This window comes from Melopsittacus undulatus, chromosome 3, assembly GCF_012275295.1.
Source record: "Melopsittacus undulatus isolate bMelUnd1 chromosome 3, bMelUnd1.mat.Z, whole genome shotgun sequence".
NCBI lineage: Eukaryota > Metazoa > Chordata > Aves > Psittaciformes > Psittaculidae > Melopsittacus > Melopsittacus undulatus.
In genome coordinates this window covers 115,278,501-115,302,225 of record NC_047529.1, presented here as the reverse complement: position 1 = coordinate 115,302,225, position 23,725 = coordinate 115,278,501, and the positions used below count along the sequence as shown (strand labels likewise).

The following is a 23,725-nucleotide window of genomic DNA, read 5'->3' as shown; positions in this document are numbered from 1 at the left end:
TTGCAAGTAAACACTGAGTTGCAATACATTCATCTTGCTCATCAGTTCTTTATTCCATAGGGCCCTCCACTGTGAGGTTAATTTGTTTAATACCAGCAGTCCAGTGATACAGAGGACTACAGGATATGTGCTAGTGACAGAAAACATTACGTTACCCGTGGTAGTGTAAATGCAGAGTGTACAGGGCTTCCTCTGTGCTCATTGCATGGTTTTTGCAAAGAGGCCACATGAGCACAGGGCAGCCCAGGGGTGTGGAAGTGAGTGGAAAGGAATGGGTGGAAAGGAATGATGTGCTGCTTCTCAGAGCAGTATTGTTGAGCTGGAATTTAGAGTGCAAAGCAGGCCTGGGTGATCTTGCCTCTATGGTAATAAGATGCAATAGGGATGGAGAGTAAATGAGACTCAGACTTAGGAGGGTGCACTTGAAAATTTGGAGTATTAGTTTGAAACTGTTAATGCTTTAAGTCACATCAATGAAGTGATGATAGATAAAAAAAGGACTCAGAGTTCACAGGTAAGTTGCTAGCCTTGACATCAGTAATTTGAGCATTCATAATCTGTTAGTATACCTGACGAGAGTAAGTCTCCCTTACTGGTATTTGAATTCTTGTTTTTCTGATGAGTTAATCACAGACTGGTTTGGGTTGGAAAGGACCTTAAGGCCATCCAGTTCCAACCCCCTGCCATGGGCAGGGACACCTCACCCTAAACCGTGTTGACCAAGGGTCTGTCCATCCTGGCCTTGAACACTGCCAGGGAGGGAGCTATCTAGTAAGGGCTTCCTTTTCCCGCAGTAAAGGAGCTGCTATAACGAGGTTGCAAGGAAGCAAGCAAACAAGTATATGTGACAACCAAGCCCTATGGCTTACCTTGAATAAGAGTTGAGCTTCCATTTTACATTCTAATGTTTGAATGGAAGAATTATGTTTCTGATGTAGGAACTACATTTCTTATTTTGTAGGCTGATAACATTATAGTTCAACAGAAGAAGGAAGATGAGTTTACCCACAGTGAAGTGCAGCTGTGGATGAAATCCTGTAAACAGATGGAACAGGAAAAAGAAATGCTGCAAAAACAACTTGTTGAACGTGATGAACTATTAAACAAGAAAAATCTAGCAATGACAGAGTGTAGGAAAGAAGGTAACTAAATCTAGATTCAGTCTTAATGCTTCTTAGCAGTTTAAGTTTGTAAAACTTTCTTTTCTCCTAAAATATCCGTTTGCATATGCAGCTCTAATGCAGGACATACTTCTTAACTAGCATAAAAGAGTACAACTGCAAACGTGTCAAAAAGTTCATCCCTCTCTCTTAAAGTATCAGAGGCAGCTCTGGATTATGAATAGATATTTTAAATATTACACATTTGTGTTTAAAAGTGAGCTAAGGAAAAAGGGGAATGTGTTTCTTAATAACCAAAGTTACCACGCAAGGTCTTTTACAGTTTTCCAGCTCTCCCCGCTGATTCTCATGTTCTGTTCTTTGTATTTTGGCTCATCTCATGAGATGAACTGCATTGTAAGTGATATTTAAATCTAGGGGCACAGACTCAAGTGTTCAGCAGTTACAAAATGGCAGGGGAATGTTTGCCCTGTCACTGGTCAAAGATTCTTTGCAAATTGTGCATGTTTGTGCCCTATTTAGCAAATATATTGCTGTGTCTCATCACTGATTTTGCTATACACTGTCACTTAGTTTTTGCTAGTGGCACAGTTACTGAACATGTATAATTCATTAAAAGATATGTGACCATTCCTTTGTAAGCTCTTATATATGCATTTGTCTGTTAGCTATAATGATGTTTTGCTTTGAAAGGTGCTGATGAGAATGCTGTTATGGAGGAAATGAAGTTAAAACTGGAAGAATTACAGGAATCTATAGAAGTGAAAACCAGAGAAGCAAATGAGAACTTGGAGAAATACTGTTCTCTAATTGTTAAACATTATAAACTAGAGGAAGAAAATGAGATGCTAAAAACACAAGTCAGTTTGTTGAGTGCTCAGCTGAAACAGCCAACAAGTGATCTTGTCAGCATTCCTTTGCTGATTTCAGATAACTCACTGACAGGGAGCAATCAGTCTGTCAAAGAGATGAGGGCAACTGAAGATGCTACTAAGCTTCCAAGTAAAAGGCAGAGACATGAAGGCAACAGGAAAGATAATGGAGAACCAAGATCCCCTATGCCAGAGACTTTACCCAAGAAAAAAAGGAAGGATGATGTCTATCAAGATCTGCTAGGTGAGAAGAGCACTGCCAGTGAGCCAGATGGGCTTCCAGAAGTAGTGAAAAAAGGTATTAATGATGTTTTATAAAGGCAAGCATCCTCTGAGCAGGGTGCATAGGTTTTCTTCTCTTTTGGTTTGCTGGATTAGTTTTACTCTGGGTGAGTAGGTAACTGTGCAAATATTTTTGGTGACAGTGATGGAAGGTGAAAGTAGTTAATGTGAGTTGTGCCAGTTAGTGCCAAGTCAGTGTTTGTGGAGCTGTGGTATTAGACTAGCATAATATGTTTATATTGGTTTAATAACTACCATTCTCCTGATGTATGTATGAGGGGCTAAGCATATACTGTGTAACAGCAGCAAAGTCTGGTGATGGAAGACTTGCTCTAGTCATTTAAAAGCATTATTTGAACCACTGACTGGAACTTACAGGAGAATAGATGTGGAGTGAGTCTAATCTTAAAGGCCACAAGACTGGAGAGCTGGAGTATTTGTGATGGAGTCATGTTTGCTTCCTCCATAGCCCCACAGTTCCTTCAGCGTAACTCATGAAGTCAGAGGTAGTTAACAGCTATGTAGGGTCTGACCAGTTAGTGGCTGCTGCTGAGGGCTGCAGGGGGGCTCTGAGGAAAAAGGTACAACCTCAGAGGAACTACAGCCAGCATGTTCCTCTACCCCTGAGCGCTTGGGTTAAAAACAAGGAGCAGGATCTGACCCCCATCTCCTGTTCTCCATCACCTCACTGAAGGTGTAGTGCGTAGCAAGGTGATTGGAGACCAGAAACTGGAGAGGAGAGGTGTCTGGAGGGAAGCTGAGTGTCTTCTTCTTTGTGTGCCTTTATTTCTTTCAATACCAGTATCAGTAATTTAAAATATGTTAATTTCCAATACAATAAATCACTTAAAATTCTGAGTCAAAACTGCCTTGCCCTCAGCAGTAATACATTGCCATCTTCATGAGAACTCTGTTTTCATGCCATGAATGCAGTGAAATTAGGTACTCCATGCAAAGGTTCACTGTAGCAGAAAGTAACTGAGAAGATGCACAAATCAGGGCTTGAAAAATACAATGTATGTTCAGCAACCTGCTAAGTACCCCTTTGAAATAAATGCATTTGCAGTCATTAAAGTCAAGCCACAGAGACACTGAATCACCTCAAAGCCTACACATTATTGGCATTTCATTTTCTTACCAGCATTATTTTTTCTGGAATAATCTTCTGAGGATATATGTGTCAGGTAATGTTTGACTTCTAGGCTAAATAGAGAATATAATAGATAATCTATAACATTGTAGTTCTGTGCAGAGCAAAGTATGACAAATCAAGCATGTCATGTCACTGTATTGTGTTCTGAGTGATTTCTGATAGCAGCACTATGTTTATGTAATTATTATCTAGATAATAACGTATGTACCTGTAAATAAAATGACCAAACACTGTTTGAAAAGCTTTGCTGCAGAATCACTGTTGCACCTTGCCTACAGTATCCAGGGCTTGCATATGCATTTTGGGATACCCAAGGTCTGTTCAGCAATCTTTTTGATCCGTTTTCTTCAACAGAACAAATTTAGTTTCCTCTTTTTTTAGCCTCATTATGAAAAGAAAGAGGTGATTTGTTTAAGAAAGTGTAACTTATTTGGCTTATTTTAATAAAGCTGTTTCTTTTCCAGGGTTTACTGATACCACCAGCAGAAAGGTTAGCCCTTGCATTTTACATCGAACCCCCCTAAGTCTAAGAACCAGTCCCCGTCTGGCTTCCCCAAGTAAGAAACTGACTTTGCCTGTTCAAGATGTACAGAAACATAGACCAGATCATCTTGGTAAGCGCTCCTCTTCGACATCTGGTGGCAGCAAACGACAAAAGGTACCTTAAAACTGTACATCTGGGTATGAAAGTTGTGGGGAAAACTAATGCATACATAAAATGTATTCATCTTGCCAAGTAAGTCTGAGGATATATAAGGTGGTAAAAATAAGATCATAGGTACTGAACCACTAAAACGTGACAGAGGTCTTGACCACATTAGTAATCTGCAAGTTGTTCCCTTGATGTAATCTGTGACTTCATAGGGAAACCCACCAAGTAATGTAGATTAAATACAGGTGTATTTTCAGTTTCTTGTGATGGATATTAAAGAGCAGATATTCCTTATACTGTGGTTTCATAGGTTTCAGAACATGTAAACAGTAAAAGAATGACCCTCTGGGAGTCTGAATTGATGCTTAACATTTTCTCCTAACTTTTCTTGGAATCTCAGTTTCAAGATGTGGTAAAACAAGCACAGCTAGTTGAGAGGCTGTTAAACACATTAATAGAGAGTATTTAGATGGGTAAAGAACCTAGACTTTTGTGTTAGTGCTTACCAGATTTTAAGGTTATCAAACCAAATAAATACTAGAGTTAGGGTTTGAAAGCTGATTTTTAGTTAAAAAGCTGTTCATTAACTGGAGTTTGCATTAAAATTCAGTAATATGACACACTGCTGAGTGCTTCACAGAACATCAGCAAAACCTGTTCTTTCCAAGCTGGTGCAAACGCTTTGATGATTAGAGAGAAATGTTAGGGCAGAAATAAATCTTTTGTTGTCTGAAATCTTCAAAGCTTTTAAAAGTGCTATCTCAAGTTGAGCAATAAGAGAATAGCTGTTATATTTTGTTGCTTGTTTACATGAGGGTTGCACAGAAATATGCCACTAGATAAAAATTCTTCCAGTTTGCCAGGTTACACAGAAATATTCCCTTGTTTTGAGCTATAGCAAGGGGAAATCTGTATTTTGAAGTGAGTGAATCCACTGAATTCATGTCTGTTGTTTCAAGGGTTAACTACCCTCCTTGCCAAAATTTGCTGCTTATTAGACATTGCCTGGAGCTCTGTTTTATTACTGTTTCATCAAGTGATGCCAATAAATTCTATTTTCACTCATTTATGTATGTTTTCCTGTAACTTTAGAAACAAACTGAAGATGTTTTTAAAGAAACAAAGTAGTGCAAAAAAGAAAGGAAGCCTTGGACACAAAATGTTGTGTAGTAATCACTTCCCAGCTGGTGTAAGCTTGTTGTAGGCATAGTTAAGGTTACAGCAAGTAACAAGCTATCAGTAATAAATAGGTTTTACTTTACCTGGAGGAGGGATTTCACAAGCAGTTCTCCTCTTTGCCTAAGCTTGTATTGTCTGGGTCTAAGGACAGGCTACTCCTTACCCTCAGCTATGTAGGAGACATTCAGATTTCAAGGTTGTTTTGTTCCACCACCTGTAAATATGCCAAAGTCAACTGTTGCAGGAATGTGTGTCCTTCTCTCTTGGACACTGCTGGATATATGTGTACATCTGGGAATTTCTGGTGGAATTGCTCAGAATATCCTTTCATTGTTTATTGAAACCATTAAAATGTTTGCTTATATTTTATATTAATACAATAAATTATGTGTCTTATTTAAAAAGGGAAATAAGCCTTCTTTCCTTGGCTTTGACAGGTACTTATGTTTGCTTCATTTCAGACACTCAGTTTCAAACTGTTGCAAATTTCTCAAGGTGTTTAAAATGTTCCCTGTCATTTTCATATGCAAATTTCTTCCCTTTCCTATGTGAATTTAATGTAGCATCTAAATGGAGTGCTTTGACTGCACATCAGTTAAAATGTGAAAGCAGTGTTTTCTGTCCAGGTGTCAGCAAAAGTGACAACTTTGGTTTATGTTTCCAGAATATATACAGGGAAAATGAATTGTAGATCTCAGTGCACAATACAGCATTTGGATACAATATGATACAGTCTATCGTGTTTGAGAAATCATGGCAGTCAGGTGAAGTTCCAGAGGATTGGAAAAAGGGTAACATAACCCCTGTTTTCAAAAAGGGGAGAATGGAAGGGCCACGGAACTACAGACCAGTCAGTCTCATCTCTGCATGGCAAAATCTTGGAGCAGATTCTCCTGGAAAGCACATGAAAAACCATGAAGTGGTTGGTGACAGCCAGCATGGTTTCACTAAGGGGAAATCCTGTCTGACCAATTTGGTGGCCTTCTGTTATGGGGCTATAGAACTGATGGATAGGGGCAGAGCAGTTGATGTTATCTACCTGGACTTGTGCAAAGCATTCAGTGTTGTCCCACATGACATCCATGAGGATGATCAATGGGCTCAAGCACCTCCTGTATGAAGATAGGGTGAGGAAGTTAGGGCTGTTCAGCCTGGAGAAGAGAAGCTGTGTGGACACCTCAGAGCAGCCTTCCAGTATCTGAAGGGGCCCGGGCCCTACAAGGTTGCTGGAGAGGGACACTTCATTAGGGACTGTAGTGACAGGACAAGGGGTGATTGGTTCAGGCTGAAACAGGGGAATTTTAGACTGGATATAAGGAAGAAGTTCTTTACTGTAAGGGTGATGAGGCACTGCAATGAGTTGCCCAAGAAATTGTGAATGCTGCATCCCTGGCAGCATTCAAGGCCAGGCTGGATGGAGCCTTGGGTGACATGGGTTTAGTGTGTGATGCCCTTGCCCATGGCAGGTGATTGGACCTAGGTGATCTTAAGGTCCTTTCCAACCCTAACTATTCTATGATTCTATACCTGGTACTTTAGTAAGGAGATTGGGTACTGTCTGTTGCTGGTTTAGCTTTTTTCTCTGCTTCTGGCACAATAGCTTGCCAGCTGTGTTGCAGATATTCCATCTTACACCACACCAAAACAATATCAAGTCTTAATGTATTGTATAATCAAAGGGATGCATGTCATGAAGATATTTTTCAATGTGTGCATATATGGGTTTTGCAAATTCCCAATGTTTAGTCCTATGCAGTGAGTCTCTTGACCCATGGTTTTCTGTTACCAGTAAACCAGAACATTTTTGTTTGTGTTACAGGTTTATGGTGAAGAAAAGTTGCAAGCAATAACAGCTTTGTCACCAATGCAATGTAATTCAAGGTCACGACTTTGCCCATATAGGCAATCCACAAAAAGTGCCTCTGATAATAATACCACAGAGAGTCATATGATGCACAAAGGCAAAAGTTCTCTAAACCAACAAGGACTACCTGAGCAAGAGGAGCAAAAAGAACATTGTAATATGCAGTAAACTGGTGTGGACTCCATCACAATTCAGAATAACTGATGTTCAAAACCCAGTCTGCGAAATAGATGAACTATACAGAGGGCACCATTTTCTGTTATCCAATGGTGAACAACAGATGGGTTCTTCAGGGCTTGTTAATATTTACTAACACCGATAGTCACTCGAGCTTATGGAATGATGAAGAAACAGGTATAACTGAACTTCTGTAGGATTTCTGGTAAATATTTTTTTATAAATCTATTAAAAAGTTAAACTATTGAAAAAGTAGACTACACGTTGCCACACAGTTTATTGTTACCATGTTTCTGAGTGCCTGGGTTGATTTACAAATGGAAACTAAACTCACTGAAATATCTTTAAATATATTCGGTTTCAGGACAAAGGAGGCAACCAGTATTGGCTAATTCAAACTGAGGCAGTGACTTCACTTGTGAGTGAAAAAAACAAATATAAAATCAAATACAAGACAATTCAGTGCACAATTCCAGTGTGCTGGTATCCCTTCTTCCAGATGGAATAACAGCGTGCAAAGGGGGATGAGACCCAGTGTGAACAGACTTGGAGAGGACTGTCTATTTACCCTGAGACTAAGCACCTACCAGTCCATCTTTTTGTACTACCCAGTATGTACTGGCTTTGACTCTACTTGAAGGTCTTACAATGTTCTTCTTCACCTCTCCAAAATGGCCCTTGACCAGGCAGCAATCCTCAGCAAGCTGAGGGCAACACTGTGAACCACACAACACACTGTGCCTTGCTCTACCAGTAATAGCTGCCTGCTCCTTCTCTGCAGGTCACCCTTTACCTTGACAATTCTTGGCCTCAAATGTGTCACTTCATTTGAAAAGCATAACAGACTTGTTCCTGATGTAATGAGAGTGGATGTGTTGGAGAAATGGTTAGGTGTCAAGAAATACCTGCATAAACCACCCTGTGTTAGGCCCTTTTCATTAAAAAAAAACCTATTTCAGATCCCAAAAGAAGGTAACACACCTGGAAATAGCATTTAAGATTCTGGTGTCAACAATTTAAGAAACCAAATCCATCTAGTTCATGATAGTGCATTTGAATTAGGATGATTCACTACAGGTAAGCTCACCACAACCAGCTTGTACTTGTGGATTTCAAAGGTCTAATTTGGCTTGCTCAATAGCATAGAGCAATTCTCTGCAAGAGAAAAGGGTGGCATCAGCTAAATCAGTCATTATCCAACTGAACAGAAATTACTTTCCAGTCATTAATATTGCTTATGCTTGTCTGCCCAAGCCAGGTATTAGGAAAATCAGACTCCTGTACATGAGCAGTAGTGCCCTAAGACTCCAAATTGCACAGCAGAGACATTTTCACACTCTTCTATCAGAAAGATGTTTCTCCTTTCACCAAAAGTGGGTAGTAATGTTTCTGCTTCTTGAAGAAGATTCTTTAGCTTAAGAGACAACACTTTTATTTTAAGTTCACCTTTCAAAGTGTAACAAATGCTTCTCTAATGATACAAATATAAGGTTTTACTTGAGTTATTTATATGCAAAGGAGAGTGGTTTTCTCTATTTACATACCCACTATTATTCTGCCTTGCTTACAGCGTTGCCTGTTAGAATGCAGTTTATGAGAAGAAATAATTACTGAAACTGAAAAACCTTTTGGAGAAATTCAGCATTTGTCTCATGTCTAACAATATTCCAACCAACAAAAACCTCCCGTACAAGTTATCCTTCAGTAACTAGATACAGGTATGGTTGTGATCAGTAGGTCTTGTGGCTTTTTCTTAAACATCTCAAGTTGTTTGTTAACTGAAGCATTAGGTAATTAGAAGAGTCCTTGTGGCACTGTGCCTACAGGCCTCTTCCAGGGCAACTGAAAGAGGCCCAACTTAAAGGATGCATTTTGATGGTTTCATCTTCTGTCAGTATACCAACAAAGCTGCTCATCACAGTTCAATTATTTCAGATACAGTTTTGTATCTCCAAATTACTTAGGGATCGTGTGTGGAATTGTAGCAATTCCTTCAAAAGCTAACTCGCCTGAGGTAGAAGCACGGGTGTGAAAACACAGTAGTAGCAAACAATAGCAAAACAAAACCCGCAAGCTGGTGTGTTTTATTTGTCCCAGTGATTGTTCTATTTTAATCCCATGCCTTGAAAAGTGTCCCGCTTGGAGATGAGTGTGGAAAAAAACATCTATCTTTAGAAGGCTGCCTAATCTTAACCAGACAAATGTAAGCAACCATGTTATAATAAGTAAGTAAATATTGCTAGAAGAAAAGATTGGGGCTCTACTAGTTACATATTTTCCTACTTGGCCATGTTTGTCCTTTAGAAGACTTTAGATTTCAGTAAGCGTTTGTGTTTTGAAAGATTACAATGCCTGTTATTTTCCAGTAACTAGTATGTATTGTAATACCTAGCTTTTGGCATAGGAGCTAATATAGTCTAAGATTTCCAAGAGATCTTAAGTTACTTTGATTAATACCTAAATCACTTGAAAATGGGATTTCATATTCTATATCCTATTGCAAACTGATTAGACTGCAGGTCACAATTCATGTAGGGATCTGACAGGTGTATCAAAACCTTAATATCCAATCTCTCTGTACATCAAAAAATCAAGGTACCTCATCAGAATTCCTAGTGAGAGGATTGCATAGGATGTGTTTTCTTAGTGTCAGTTCTCCATAACCAATAAAAGGTTACTTCTTATTCACTGATTGTGAAAGTCTGTGTAAGGAAGATTTTTTTGGTGTGCTGCTATTATTCTTGGCAAGCTAACCCAATTGTTCCCATAGTGATGCTGTGTTATGTCACAGGAACATGCATTAGCTGGATCTTCCTTTCTTCATTTTCCTTGTTTTTTGCACGGTAATTGGTGTAAAATCTAGCTTGTTGTCCTGGACTAATTTTGAATGCTTTCTGCAATGCCCAAAGTTACAAGTTTAGAAGCATGTCATGGGAATGCTGGTGTCTGTTTGCCATGCGCCCTTATACCTAATGGAAGGATCTGGTTGGTTCATGATGTTCAGCTCTTTCTTCAGGCTTTGAACTATTCTTCTCCTTTTTACCTAGTAAAGAAAGGAAAACATAAAAGGAGATTTGTTTGGCTGCTGCTCTTCCAGGATTATTATTAAGGAACAATATTTGAAATGATCTCTCCTATGTCAGAATTTAAAATGCTTCCAGGTCAGATCCTGCCCTGATTTCTGGAGCCCACTCAGCTGCAGAGTTGAGCAGGAGTTCCCCAAGCCTTGAGCACAGGAATAGCACAGCAGTAGCTGGCCTGAGACAGCCCTGTGCTTCCCAGGACATAACTACTGTCTCATAAACTACCATTAGGGTAGAGTTTGTACAGAATCTTTAGGAACTAATCATTAGTTGGAGAAATGCCATTTATCAAATATGGGCCTGTGCTACTTCCTCAAGCATCAGCTTCCAGAAGATGCTCTGCATTGCACTGCAGTTCCACTCCTGTGCATGGTACTGCCATCACTGCTTTTGCTGGCTCACAGCACGCTCACTCAGAAGAGTCTGCCAGTCCAGTAACAACCCGTGGCAGAGAAGGATGGAGCTGAAAGAAGAGACATGTTCTTGCTATCCAGTTTACTGATCCTGTTGATGTACCCAATGATTGATGCAGATGTATATACTTTAAAGAGAGGAATGAAAATACCATGTGAAGCGGTTGTGAATCTGAATCTGTTTAGTCCTAGATGTGCGTATTGCCCTAAAACCTTACAGAGAAGTGCAGGCACACCTAATGGGGATTTTGTTTGTACTTGTCATGCTTTAAGCTCGGTTAGTACTTGGAACCCAGGACAGTACTATACATTGCAAATGAGCTCCTTTTAGGCAAGGAAACACAGTTGAATGCATAAACACTCTGTGCAGTAGGGAAAGTAGTGTCACTCTATGGCTGAAGTGCCACCTCTATGTTTCTGCTTTTGAGGTTTCAGGTGTCTAACCCTTAAAATGACTCCAACTCCCTCTGCTTTTGCTACTTCATCCTAAATAGCCACAAATTAGAAAAAGCAGAAGTTTTCTGCAGAAGACAGTAACTGAAAAAAGCTGTTGACAACTGAATACATGGTGAACTAGTGTGAAATCAGATAGAAATGGTAGTATTCAAAACCGGTGTTGTGGATTAGCTTAATGGGCTAAGTATATCTATAGTTCTAGTGACAGGAGATAGGCATAGCTCCTCTGTTATATATATATTTATACGTGTGCATCTTCTCTGACACATATTTAGGCACACGCTAGCACTTCTGTCAGTGTAGAGTTCAGAAACTATGGAGCTTAGAAAAACATGGTGTAGCTATAAACCAGATCTGTTTAGCAGATTTCAGTGCAGCTGGCTTGAACAATTCAGCTGTTGGAATACTTAGGTGAGTGCACTGATGGGTGCACAGAAGCATCAGCAGTTTCCTGTATTGTGCTTTTCTGCTGCTTCATAAACTAAACACGTGAAAGCTCAGTGAGAATCTGCTTTCAGTACTGGTGTTTCAGGATTCCTTTATTTAGGAGGCCTGTTGAGTTCTTCATGTAATGAAATGCAGTGTAAATGCATTTGGCATTGTGAAGGAAGATTGACTTGTTCATGAAGTCTGTGTATCCACGTGAGATTACAGATGTGTTTTGGTTTTAGAGGCAAAATGGGGGAATGGGAAATTATGAACTGTAGCTGGGGACTGCTATGATCTTGTTCACTGTAGAGAAAGGGAAATGTTCTGTATTCTTTTGATCCCATGAAAATTAACCTATTTTCAGTACTGCTGTTGATACTTAACGGTACCTGTGGCTTCAGTCACTGGCTGGCATTGAGTGATCGAAGATTTTAGTTCTCCTGAGGAGCACAATTTGGATCCTTTTTAATTAACTTAGATTCAGATCATAGAGGCTGAAAGTGCTGATGGAAATGACTGATACTTAATCCTTTTGGACTTCTTTTTCTTGTTCTTTCCCTCTGTAATTTCTCACAAGAAATTAATCTATGTTGTGATTCCAAGATCTCCTACTTGCTCAAGTGCTTGTTTAACTTGGTTAGCTGCTCTTTTACTCCTCTTTTTATTTGTTTTGTGTCTGGCTTCTGATATTAACTTCGAATCAACAACTTTTCTGCTAAGCCAGCTTGTTACACATAGAACTATTGGCTTATATTAAAGAATCTGAATAGTAATCTCCCATTAACTCCACATCCCTTTACATAGTGTTTTTAGGATGAATGGGAGGGTACTAAATGGTTGGTTTGTTCAGCTGTCTTGATGCCTATTGCTGGTTTCTTTGACAGAGCAGGATGCTGCCTGTGTTGTAAGTGTCACTCGAATGTGCTGAAATGACATGGGGGAAAATGGAAGGTTATTGAATCAATGGCAGGAAAGAGAATAATGGTGCTGGAATAGCCATGTTCCATACTCTGTCAGCTGGTAAAGGGTTGTATTATATCCTGAGCTCTAACAGAGGACTGCAAGTGTTAATGGAGATTTCTTCTCCACTTGTTTCTTATCCCATATCTCTTCACAGCAGAGGAAAGTGTGGGATTTTGCTGGCATTTTAAAGGCAAGGCTCCCAGTTTCAGCCACCACAGTTGCTATTTCTGCATTGCTGCCTAGGGTACGTTGTAAAAACTGAAGTGATTGCTGGCTTGGTGTAGCAGGCAGGAGGATTCCACACATTCATATCGTCCCTGTGGTACGCTGGAGATGCTTCTATAAATTCAGTAATGTAGCTATGATTATTCTTCTCCTCACCTCTCAATTAACCAGTACTGCACATATTGTTCCCTGTCAAATAGCTTATTTCGTCAGATGCCAGAGAGCAGTGTTGTTCTCTTTTCAAATTGCTGGTTTGATTCCTGGCAGCACTTGATTGCTTTAAAATGTGCTTTCTGCATCCATTTTCCTCAATACTTAATTAACTGGAGAAAAAGCCTGAAATGAAGTTTCAGTTCAGTAGGTGTTTCACTTTTGTCCCCACTATCTCATTCATTTCTTTCCTTTAGCTCACTCTGGTGCAGGGACTTCATTTTTCATTTGCAAGAAATTCTGCAGTCTAGATTATCTCTTTTTATAGCTAAATCCCCCTGGAAAAGGCATCCCATGCTGGGAGGAGGCACAGAGGCAAGACAGAAGGAGAGGTAGGAAAAGCAATCCAATATCAAACCAAAACTGCAGTGAGTGTACGTAACCAAAACATAGCTGGTCATTTATTCAACCAGCCATGGCAAAAGGCTGTGTTCAAAACCCATGTAGATAAAGCCCTCAGTGGTTTAGAGGGGGGCCTTGGTAGTGCTGGGGTAAAAGTCTTGATGATCATAAAGGTCTTTTCCAACTGAACTGATTCTATGAGTCTATGTGCCTCCAACAGCGCTGCAGTAACAGCATGAGAGGGGTTAGTCAGGAGTCGCAACGCGTTACAAGAACAGTCTTGAGCTCTGCAGTGAAGAGTTTAGTTTTAACATTGCAAAACCAGTTTCCATCTATGCTACATACAAGCACTGCTTTACAAGATTGCAGCTACTACAGCACTAGAAATGCTTGAGCAACATCTGTGGTGATTTCATGCCTGCAGAGGAGTATCTTTAGGCACCTACAGTGCAGGTAACTGCTTGAAAGTACTTGACTCTCCCCTTCATCCCCCTTCCCTCAGTGTGACCTCTTGTGTTGTAAGCCCCTGTGGGAAGATAAGAGCCTGCATGCAGTAAGCTACCATGGAGCAGAGTTCTACAAAACATGTTGCATTAGGTAGCAGCAAATTTACCTTTTCTTTATAAAAATAATGTGGAAGCCTGCTATTAAATCATAGCCTGGGCTCTAAAGTTATGTCTACCATGGGCACCCTTTCCTCAGAAGTGAGACACCAGTTTGATGTTTCAGAATTCATTGGAGCAAAATGGGTTGCTTTGCTTTTCTCTAAACAACCCATTTCCCTGTGACACCATGTGTTTATCTATTTCAGCCTTACAAAGAGCCATAAGCTACATACAGTGATGATCCAATACAGTCGTCATGGGAGACAGGAAAATGGTGATGAAATATGTGGTCCACAGGTTGGATTCCAGCTGTCAGTAAGCAATTAAACACTTCACCTATCTCAGTGGCAGATGATTGCAGAATGGACATGATCAGTGTGGGTTGACTTGCTCAAGGCTGAGAAAATGATTAATATCACATTCAGAATGAATCAAGTGGAAAAATGGATTATGGGTTAATCAATTAGGATTACTAGAGCATCCCCAAGGTATTCTGCTTTATTAAGAGATGATAATCATGATGGCCTCTCTTTGACATGTGGGTATTCATGTCACAAAATGGAGTCTAGAACCAGTCATGTAGAAAGGGTAGAAAATGGGCAGATTTCAAGAAACCTACTGGGAAAATCTTGAAACTTCAGTTCAGTTTAAAGGTCATTACAATGGGTATTGGATCTGAAGCACTTTAACACAAAATGAGTTGTTCTTGTTGAAACATATTAAGCAGAACGGAGCTGGAAGCCAATAATATCCAGTGCTTCAAAAGAATCACTTTTTTAGTTCAGTGTTAGAGTAGTTATGAACACTACACCAGTGCTCAGAACATACATAATCCAAACTCCTTGTGCTAGGGATTTCTGTGTGCATATGCTTTGATAAAATGACACATGAGATTTGCAATCTTCAGTGTCAGGGGTTTTATTTTTGAGATGTTTATGGCCTTAATAGACAGCAAGAAATGCCCAAGAACAGTGAAAAGAGCAACTCCAAAACCTCTTCCGTAGCTCTAAATCGATTCTTGTAATAATTTCTGAACTAATTTAAAAGTCATTTAAAGCTGTCTGCAAGGCTGCTCTTTCTAAATATTATAGGGTCATTTTCTATCTTCTCTGCTCTGTTTTGCTGAGTTGACTGCTAAAGTGAACCTTCACCAGAAGGGAACAAGCCAGTACAGCAGCCAAGACCATGGAAGGCTGAGGAAACTGAGAGCTTGTGGCTGTACCTGCACAGTGCTGAGATTTGATCCTGTGTTCTAACTGTGTGACTGTCACCTTTTCCTCTCTTTTCCCCTCTAGATCTCATTTGAAGCTTGCTGATATATAACTAAAGCATGGTCTGAGTCAGGCTTGGTTTCAGTGCTGAAGTAACCAAAGCTGTAAGCTATGCAGGTGTAAAGAGTATGTTGTTGTCATCTGTTTGTATTTCATGGAATCACAGAATAGTTTGGGATGGAAAAAACCTTAAGATTATCCTGTTCCAACCCCCCTGCCATGGGCAGGGACTCCTCACACTAAACCATGGCAGCCAAGGCTCTGTCCAACCTGGCCTTGAACACTGCCAGGGATGGAGTATTTACCACTTCTCTGGGCAGCCCATTCCAGTGCCTCAGCACCCTCACAGTAAAGAATTTCTGCCTTATATTTAACCTGAATTTCCCCTGTTTAAGTTTAAGCCCCTTGTCCTGTTGCTACAGTCCCTGTTTCCCAGTTGTCTCCATGCATGGAAAGCCTGGCTTACATAGGAAGGTACCTGTGTCCTTGTAGAATCATACAATCACAGAACAGTTAGGGTTGGAGAGGACCTTAATATCATCTAGTTCCGCTGGTATTTGCCACTGCACACACAGCTGAATGTGCATATGGAATGGGAAGGAAAAGAGCAATATTTCAATCTACTTGGCTGTGCAGTATATACTGCCAGAGTAGACAGTGAGAAGAGCATGTCCAGCTGAAATTTAGACAAAATTTAAGACACTGAGATGAAACTATTCATGCTGGAACTTCTATAAATATTAACCATGCCACTTTGCCAAAATTGAAGATTCCATCTTTAAGTCCTATGCAGAAGAGAACTCGTTTCACAGGACATTCCCCCTTCTGCTTATGATGGGGCCATTGGGTCAGTGCTGGTTTGGAAGGAAGTTTCCACATACCAGCTCACTGACATATTCTTGTGAGAAGAATAAACTTTGGGTCCTGTGCTCATCTCAGAGCAGTCATTTTCATTTTTACTGGTTTGCTTTTAAAACTTTCCCATGTGCAGTATCTAATTATGGTACATTACAAAAACCTGCGTTTCAATGGTACCAGTGCACAGTGCTGAAAGGGACTGTTGGTAAATTGCTTATGCACTTTGATGATTAAGCCAGTAATTATTGCATTAGCAATCTAAATCACTCTTTTCAGCTGATATATCTCCTCCTAAGGCAATCCCAGGAGATGTGATGGGCTAAGTAGAAAGGGTATGGCACTGGAAGAAGGGAAGAGCAAAGAACAGGCAGGAGATAGTGCCAGGGATTAAGTGGAGGTGCTTTCTCCTGTGTCTGGTTCAGTGTGACTCAGGGTACTGCTGGGGTGTGGTACATCAAAAAGGATTTATTCTTTTCCTTAGAAATGTAAAAATAAACCGTTCCAGCACTGGCTGTGAAAGACCCTGTGACATTTCCTGCCAGGTTTTATCATTGAGGTTATACTCACACAGATATTAAAGCAAATGGTATTAGATTGAGCAGATCTTTTATAAGAGTGTGTAGGGATGGGACAAGGGGAATGGCTTTAACTGGGCAGAGGGGAGATTGAGATGAGCTCTTAGGCAGAAGCTCTTCCCTGTGAGGGTGCTGAGGCGCTGGCACAGGGTGCCCAGAGAAGCTGTGGCTGCCCCATCCCTGGCAGTGCTCAAGGCCAGGTTGGACACAGGGGCTTGGAGCAAGCTGCTCCAGTGGAAGGGGTCCCTGCCCATGGCATTGGGCTGGAACTGAATTAGGTTTAAAGTCCCTTCCAACCCAAACCAGGCTGGGATTCTCTGAATAAGAGGCCCTTTCAGCTTTCACACCACTGTGCCATTCAGCTGCCTATTTTATTCCATGTTCCTGTCCTGAAATGTTTGGTACCATAGCTGGATGTGTTACCAAACACCTCACCTGAGGTCAATCTTTTGGTGTCTTTACACTGCATTTTTTGAGAATGAGCACTTTAGGATCCTCCTAAAAACAAAGGCATAAAGCAAGTTTCAGGCACTGCTTTGTGTCTTCGGGAGCTTTTGGCTTTATATGATAAAACTTCAGGAAATAAGTTACTTGGAGCACTTTGCTCCCTGGAAGATAGATGGGTACCAGATCCTGCACCCCTGCAGTGCTGGTTTCCCATCAATGTCCTGAAATGATGCACTTACAGACCCATTTCAGAGGCTATTTCAAGCCCAGAAGTGATACTTTTCTACTCTCCCGGATCCAAAGAGCTACACTTTTGCCTCTATCTCTTAACAAGAGCCAGCATGGTTTTTTCTTTTTAAGGAAATATTTCTCATGGAATTTATAGCTTCTTGAACTGTATCTGAGTATGGATCAGGGTTTGAGCTCACTATTATGTGCAAATATCACCCTTGCACTCCTAAAGGTGTGTTTTATACCTGCTGTTGGATTTGAGCAAGTGGCTAGATATGAACATTTTTACAAGCTTTCCTGCAAGGAAACCAATTCATTGCCACTACCATTTCACTGTTTGCTCTGTGGGAATTTGTTATAGAAGATCCAGCTTCTTAATAAGTGTGCTGAAAAGTAATGCAGTTCTAAAACATGGAGCACAGTTTGAACCTCCAAGGCTGGGTAGGTGAAAGGAGCCCTCAGCTGAAGATTTCTAAGCAGAATGCAGTCTGCAGAGGTAGTAAAGCAGTGTGAACAGCAGAAATAAATCTTGATAGGAGTAGTGGTGCATGCTTTCTCCTGGGCACACTATTTGGAATGGCGTGTTTTAAAGCAAAGCAAATTGCTGCTCAGGTATATCTGATGAACCACATTGAAAATTGCCTCGGGTTGGAGTCCAGTGAAAGATCTGCCCCCTGTGCCCTACTTTACAGCAATAACTATGCTATATAGTTACCTAGAGCATAGCATCAAAGGTGAAGGTGCTGGTCTTTTTAAAAGGCTCTTTGAGGCACTGTTCTTTCCTCTATGTGTTTTCTATATTCTTTCACTCCCTCCTTCATGGCTATGCAGTTACTTTCCCCCAAACAGGGAAATTAGGCAATTAATTGCTTTCTTCTTCCTCTCTGTCACGATGTAACAACCCATTGAGTGCATAACCTTCTCTCTGGAAGGGTGATGGTGCTACCTTCTTAAAGCTGGAGAAGAGGTTATAGGTACTATAGCCACAAATTCCCTGGTGAGAGGTAAGGACTGATTGGCTAAACAGGGACACTGGGTCAGGCAATGCAGCTGGATGGGTTTAAGCACCCTCACAACGCATGAAGTGTCAGTAGATCAGAGTGGAGGTTGTTTTAGGGCACAGACCTCAGACACTATGCTGGAGTAAGTGTCAACAGGAATTTGTGGAGGGGTGCTGGGTTTGGATAGAGAGTACACAGAAGAGCAGAGCCCAGAGAAGGCAGTACCCAAATAACAAGCTGGAAGGCATCCAGCATGGGTAAAAAAAGAGAACCCAAACCAAAACAGTGCAAAGACCTTGACAAATGTTTCCATCTCCTTATTTTGTCTGTGTGGTCCAGAAAACAGTGATAGTGAATAAAAAGTATTTGGTTTGAAGACAACAAAATGAAAGAGACAAATATATTTTTGTAGGACAAAAAGTCCACTCGCTCTGGAATTCCTTTCCAGCCCCTTTTAAAGGTCTCAAAATGATTCAACTTCCATTACTTCTCTTATGGGAACTGTGCCTGTTCTAATAAATTGCCCACAAACTTCTCCTGGCACAGGTTACACTCACACTACTCAGTTAATCTCTTCAAAAGACGCTGCTTTCTCCTGTGCATGCTACATCCTTCTAATAAATAGAGGCAGTTTTGGTCTTCTTCCTTTCATCATTGCATGACTAAACATGCAAATTCGTGGTTTAAAAAATCCTTTAAATCTCTTCTTGGCCAATTAATTTTGCTCCTCTTTGGTGAATTTCTTTATAAAGTCTTCAGACAGTATCTTTGGAGAGAAAACAAGAGGCTTAAGCTCTCCTAAGGTGCAGAGCAATACATTGAAATATATCAAACGTGTTGCAGCAGGACATGCTAAAAATCCACTACTGTTTACAAACTTATCCTTCTGGAAGGAATCAAGGATCTTCAGTCTCCTGTTAAAGAATTCTCAGCTCTTTCTAAGGCATTGAGAGCCTTGCAAGAGTTGACCTTGCAAACACACTCAGCATCCCCTAGTCAGCTGTAAATTGCATACCCTCAAACGGAGGTGCATTGCTGATTTCTCTCCCACAAAACTGATTTAAAATTCACTAATTTCACATCAGATTATTCCTCACACACTTTGCCACCTACTGACTGTCAGTCAGACCAGCATCTAAACAGATACCAAAACACCATCTCTCTCCTAATTGTGGTACTTTGAAAGACCAAATAACCTTCTGCATTCTAATTATCTTACAATTCCTTTGATGGTTATTTATGTGTCATGCAAAGCACACGTGTAATTTCCACAAGAAATTGTGTTGAAGAGAGTACAATTCTAAATGGCAGCATTCCAAAGTTGCAGAAACAAATAAGCAAAAGTAGCCCATTTAAAAGCCTCACTATGCCAGTCCCTCAGAAATGTTCCCATCTGAATCTACTGCAGCAATAAGAGCTTTAGATTGTAAAGTCCAAACACCTGCCCATGAATCCTCTGGTTGATCAGACCAAATGAAATGCCTTTTTGTATAGAGGCCTTTGAAGTCAGATCTAGAGGAAGACTCAAGCATCAAATCTCTGTCAAGGCTACAATTAGCAGCCTGACTCCTTGCAGGACATGGGAGAAGTGTGGGATGAAACAGATCCAAGCCCTGTGCATTGGGTAGGGACCTTCTGACAATCAGTTGGCAGGCAATGCATGTGGAAGACTGTGACTAAACTCTTGAACCCACTGTGGCTCTTGTGGTTCTGTTCCAGGCCCTTAGGAATGTGTTTTTCTTCCTTGTTTTTTTCTTTATTACAAAGACTGTAAAGAAGAAAGAATTTACATTTCATGGGCTTTGACCAGTCTGGGATAACAGCAGTAACAATACCACCACTAATACCATCTTCTCTGTGAATGACTCTCAAAGCAAACCAGTATGTTCTTTCTGATTTTTATAAGAACAGTTGTAAGCCCAGTTCTGAGATCAGGATTAAAACAGCTAGAGGTGTTTTTGCTCATCCTAGATAAGATGCCAGACTATAGAGTAGACAGGATGGTGGCTGTGTATTTGTACCTGGCATTTCCTATTGTCTCTTCATAGGCTGCTTCCTTCTCAGCAGGTGAGATGCTCAGATAAGCATTTTGAGTTGTATAATTCTCAGCAAGCACCACATAAGAGGAGCCTTAATGTTGAACTTAAGAGTTTTATACTCCCAAAAGAGTTTTATATCTCCTAAAAGCAAGATATCAAAACCTAAGGTCTTCTTACTGGACCTAGTCACAGCCTGCAAGTCTCTCTTGCTGGTCTACTCTAGAACATGGCAGTCACAGCAAAGAAAGTGCAGCAACAAACATTCTTTGTAAACAGGTTTTATGTAATTAAAGCCATTCTGCATGTGAAGTACATTATCTGTCTTCTAGAAACCTAATTAGACTAATAGATAAAAATGTACAGAAGAAATCTCTCTTTACCTCCGTATCTCATGGAAAACACGCTTACTGCTGCTTTTGAAGAATCACCTTGTATTAAAATTGCATAGCAGTCAATCTGCCACAAATTGTTGCTCAGCATTGATATACAACATTTCTACTGGAGGTGACAGAATAGTTAATAATAGACGTTTTTTTTGCTCACCTCATCAAGGTTGTGCCTCTTGCTTTTAATGTGCATTTGAAATGCATCTTCTAATGCCCTTAAAAAAAAGAATGAAAAGTAACATCACTGCAAAACAAAGACTGTTCAAAGGCCATATATTTCCAAATGAAAGCTACCACTCAGCCTGTCTTTCAGATCACTCAGAATACATCCTAACTTTTCACTTTTGCCCTGTCCCTATCATACCTGTCATTGGATTTAAGAAATACAATCTTAAACATTTGAAGGTTGTTGAATATTCTCATTGCAAGTGCATACAGTTGGACAGGAACTGTGTCTCACATACACAATTATTTCTACTTCCACGATCAATACAAATAGGAGAGTATTAGTGCTTTTCATCACCCTCTGCATTTTGATGGGACCTAAATCTTTCTTGCTGTTGTCAAGCACTGTCCCACCACATTCACTGAGTGAAAATGTTGAGGGTAATGGACAGTACTGCAAGCAGCTTCCTAGATTCACATATAGCTGTTATTCCTTTGTCTGGGATACTGTATTACCCCAAGGACTTTAAATTACCTCTACCCAATACTCTGTAGGCCTCTGAAGGTCATTTGCATTGGCTCTGCTTTCTGGCTTCCTTCTAAGGGAAACACAGAAGGCTGAACTTTCATACTTTTGTTAACTAGGTGTATCAGGAAAAGAGAGATGCCTGCAGAAAGTGCTCTCAATATCCTTTCCTAATGGTATATGACCAGCTGCAAGCAAAAAACACACTCACAGTGACAAGCATCAGTAAAAATAAAGACCTAACTGAGTAGCGAAATGAGGTCTCCAGGATCTAAAATCACAACTCAGGTAAATATAAGCCAATGGTTGCATTTTCAGGCAATCATAAAAGCTGAAAATACCTGCAGTGAACTGGAGGGCTCAGCAGAGCTGTTTAGGCTCTGTTCTGTATATTTGAATTGGGAAGGCATTTATGGTTTTATCTGTAGAGAAATTGGCCTAAATAAATGGAGATATTAAAATGTGTCTATCATATTAATCCGACAGCAAATTAGCTAAAGCCATTATTTGCGTCTTTTCTAGTGTCACTAAATTGATTTAGAAATTCAACTTCTGATTTGAGACAAAAGGCTACTATTGACTGCTCACTTTTATTCTGCAGAGAAATCAAGCTGTTATTAGAGACTACCTAAGAAAACAGTGGATGAGTTTTAATAACCTCTGGTTTTGAGGGAAGAGTGCACAGCATCTAAACAGCCTCCATCTAAAGTCAACAGAGCAGTCCTTTCACCCTACAAGCCTGAGCACGGACACCTTGGTGCCCCACTGTGTTATGAGTTGGGCTGAATGTAGAACATGAGTCACATCATCCAGGTACAGATTTGTGTTCTCTCATTTGGTTTTCATTATCTATAGACAAAACCCCTTATTTTTCTGAAGGATATTAATCCTGTTAATGTGGAGGCTGACACACAGTAGGTTTTTAGGGATTTATTTTAATGTTATCTTCTTGTTAACTGTATGTATGGGCAGGCATGATACTTGGCAATGTTTGGAATGTGTGGTGAGTCAATGTTTTTAAAATCTACTAATGTTTCTCCCAGTGTAACCAGAAAATTCACTTCTAATTTAGGCTTTGAAGTTGGAAATCTGCTTCAGAAGGAAGGGGAAACTATTACCTTTAACTGACTGCTCAGAAAACAAACTGATCACTTGTATTAGTGGCCACTTAAAAAAAAACCCCAACAACATCTGAAAGAGCCTTAGGGATTTTAACTGAAATCCTCTAGATTGAAAGGGAAGCATCTTGGTTTGGTGTCAGACTGAGCTTGATTGATTTCAGGGGGTTAGCACCTCTCCAGCATCAAAGCACAGCACTTGACGAAGACTGAAATCTTAAACACTGGGGTTAAAACCTCTATCACAGCAAGAGTTTCTCCCATTTAAGATGCAGGCTAGGAAATGGCATAGAGAAGGAGCACACAGTTACAAGTCTGCAAACAGACGTGTGGTTTATCACAGCTCTCTAAGCATTAGAGATGTCATAGATTTCAATTAGAAATGGCAGCGTGAGGTGATGCACGTGTGTAACAGGATCTCATGGACAGAACATGAAACCAGAAAAGGATGCTGCAGTTAGTCACCAGCAGCACTGCTTGCATTTGGCTCTAGTCTTTATGTCTTGATCATTAAGTTGATAGTGCATACGTCCTTAAGAAAGCAATTATTGTATTTATCTAGTTTGGTCTTATAGGAGGGAGGAAGAAGTCTAAATACAAAATCTTGCTCTGATGCGCTTTGTTAGCAAAGCCCCATTGCAGCTCCATAGCTGCACTGGATTGACTGGGAACTGGAACGAGACTCTGGTAACAATAATGTCTATCACCATACTATAGAAGGTCAAAGCATATGATGTTTCCATGTTTCTATTAGTAGTCACTGGGAAATATGAGGATGGCTGAAAATACTTTCTATTCATCTGCTCAGGTGAAATCATGACTCCTATAAACTGCAGTCAGGAAAGTGTTCATTAAATTGAACTGATTTCAAGTTTCACTCGAATCTCATTAAAACCACCAATTCTTTACACCGATTGAATGATTGTCAAATATCTGTTACTCAATGGAATAAACAAGAAATTGGAAGCACTTACTCTTTGTGAAAACAACTTCTAATCAAAATATCATTTGTAAGATCTTGCAGAAAGTGAAGACACTCTTCTTCTCTACACAAATACACAAGCTGTCAGCATCTTTAACAC

The 23,725-nt window shown here is 40.2% G+C and overlaps 2 protein-coding genes across 2 annotated transcripts in view; one reads left to right on the top strand and one right to left on the bottom strand.

Moving 5' to 3' along the window:
- Positions 1-7,555, top strand: part of CENPF (centromere protein F) — a 39,314-nt gene extending 31,759 nt beyond the window's left edge. Inside the window, exons 16-19 of the mRNA XM_005143875.4 lie at positions 962-1,130; positions 1,815-2,291; positions 3,893-4,086; positions 7,079-7,555. Of these exons, the coding sequence (XP_005143932.2) occupies positions 962-1,130; positions 1,815-2,291; positions 3,893-4,086; positions 7,079-7,291 (1,053 nt within the window). The 3' untranslated portion in view covers positions 7,292-7,555. The remainder of the gene's footprint in view (positions 1-961; positions 1,131-1,814; positions 2,292-3,892; positions 4,087-7,078) is intronic.
- A 2,662-nt stretch (positions 7,556-10,217) lies between these two features.
- LOC106023333 (spermatogenesis-associated protein 7 homolog) overlaps positions 10,218-23,725 on the bottom strand; it is a 98,821-nt gene continuing 85,313 nt past the window's right edge. The window contains exons 9-11 of the mRNA XM_034060790.1: positions 23,618-23,689; positions 20,992-21,049; positions 10,218-10,343 (exon numbers count right to left, since the gene is read on the bottom strand). Of these exons, the coding sequence (XP_033916681.1) occupies positions 10,218-10,343; positions 20,992-21,049; positions 23,618-23,689 (256 nt within the window). The remainder of the gene's footprint in view (positions 10,344-20,991; positions 21,050-23,617; positions 23,690-23,725) is intronic.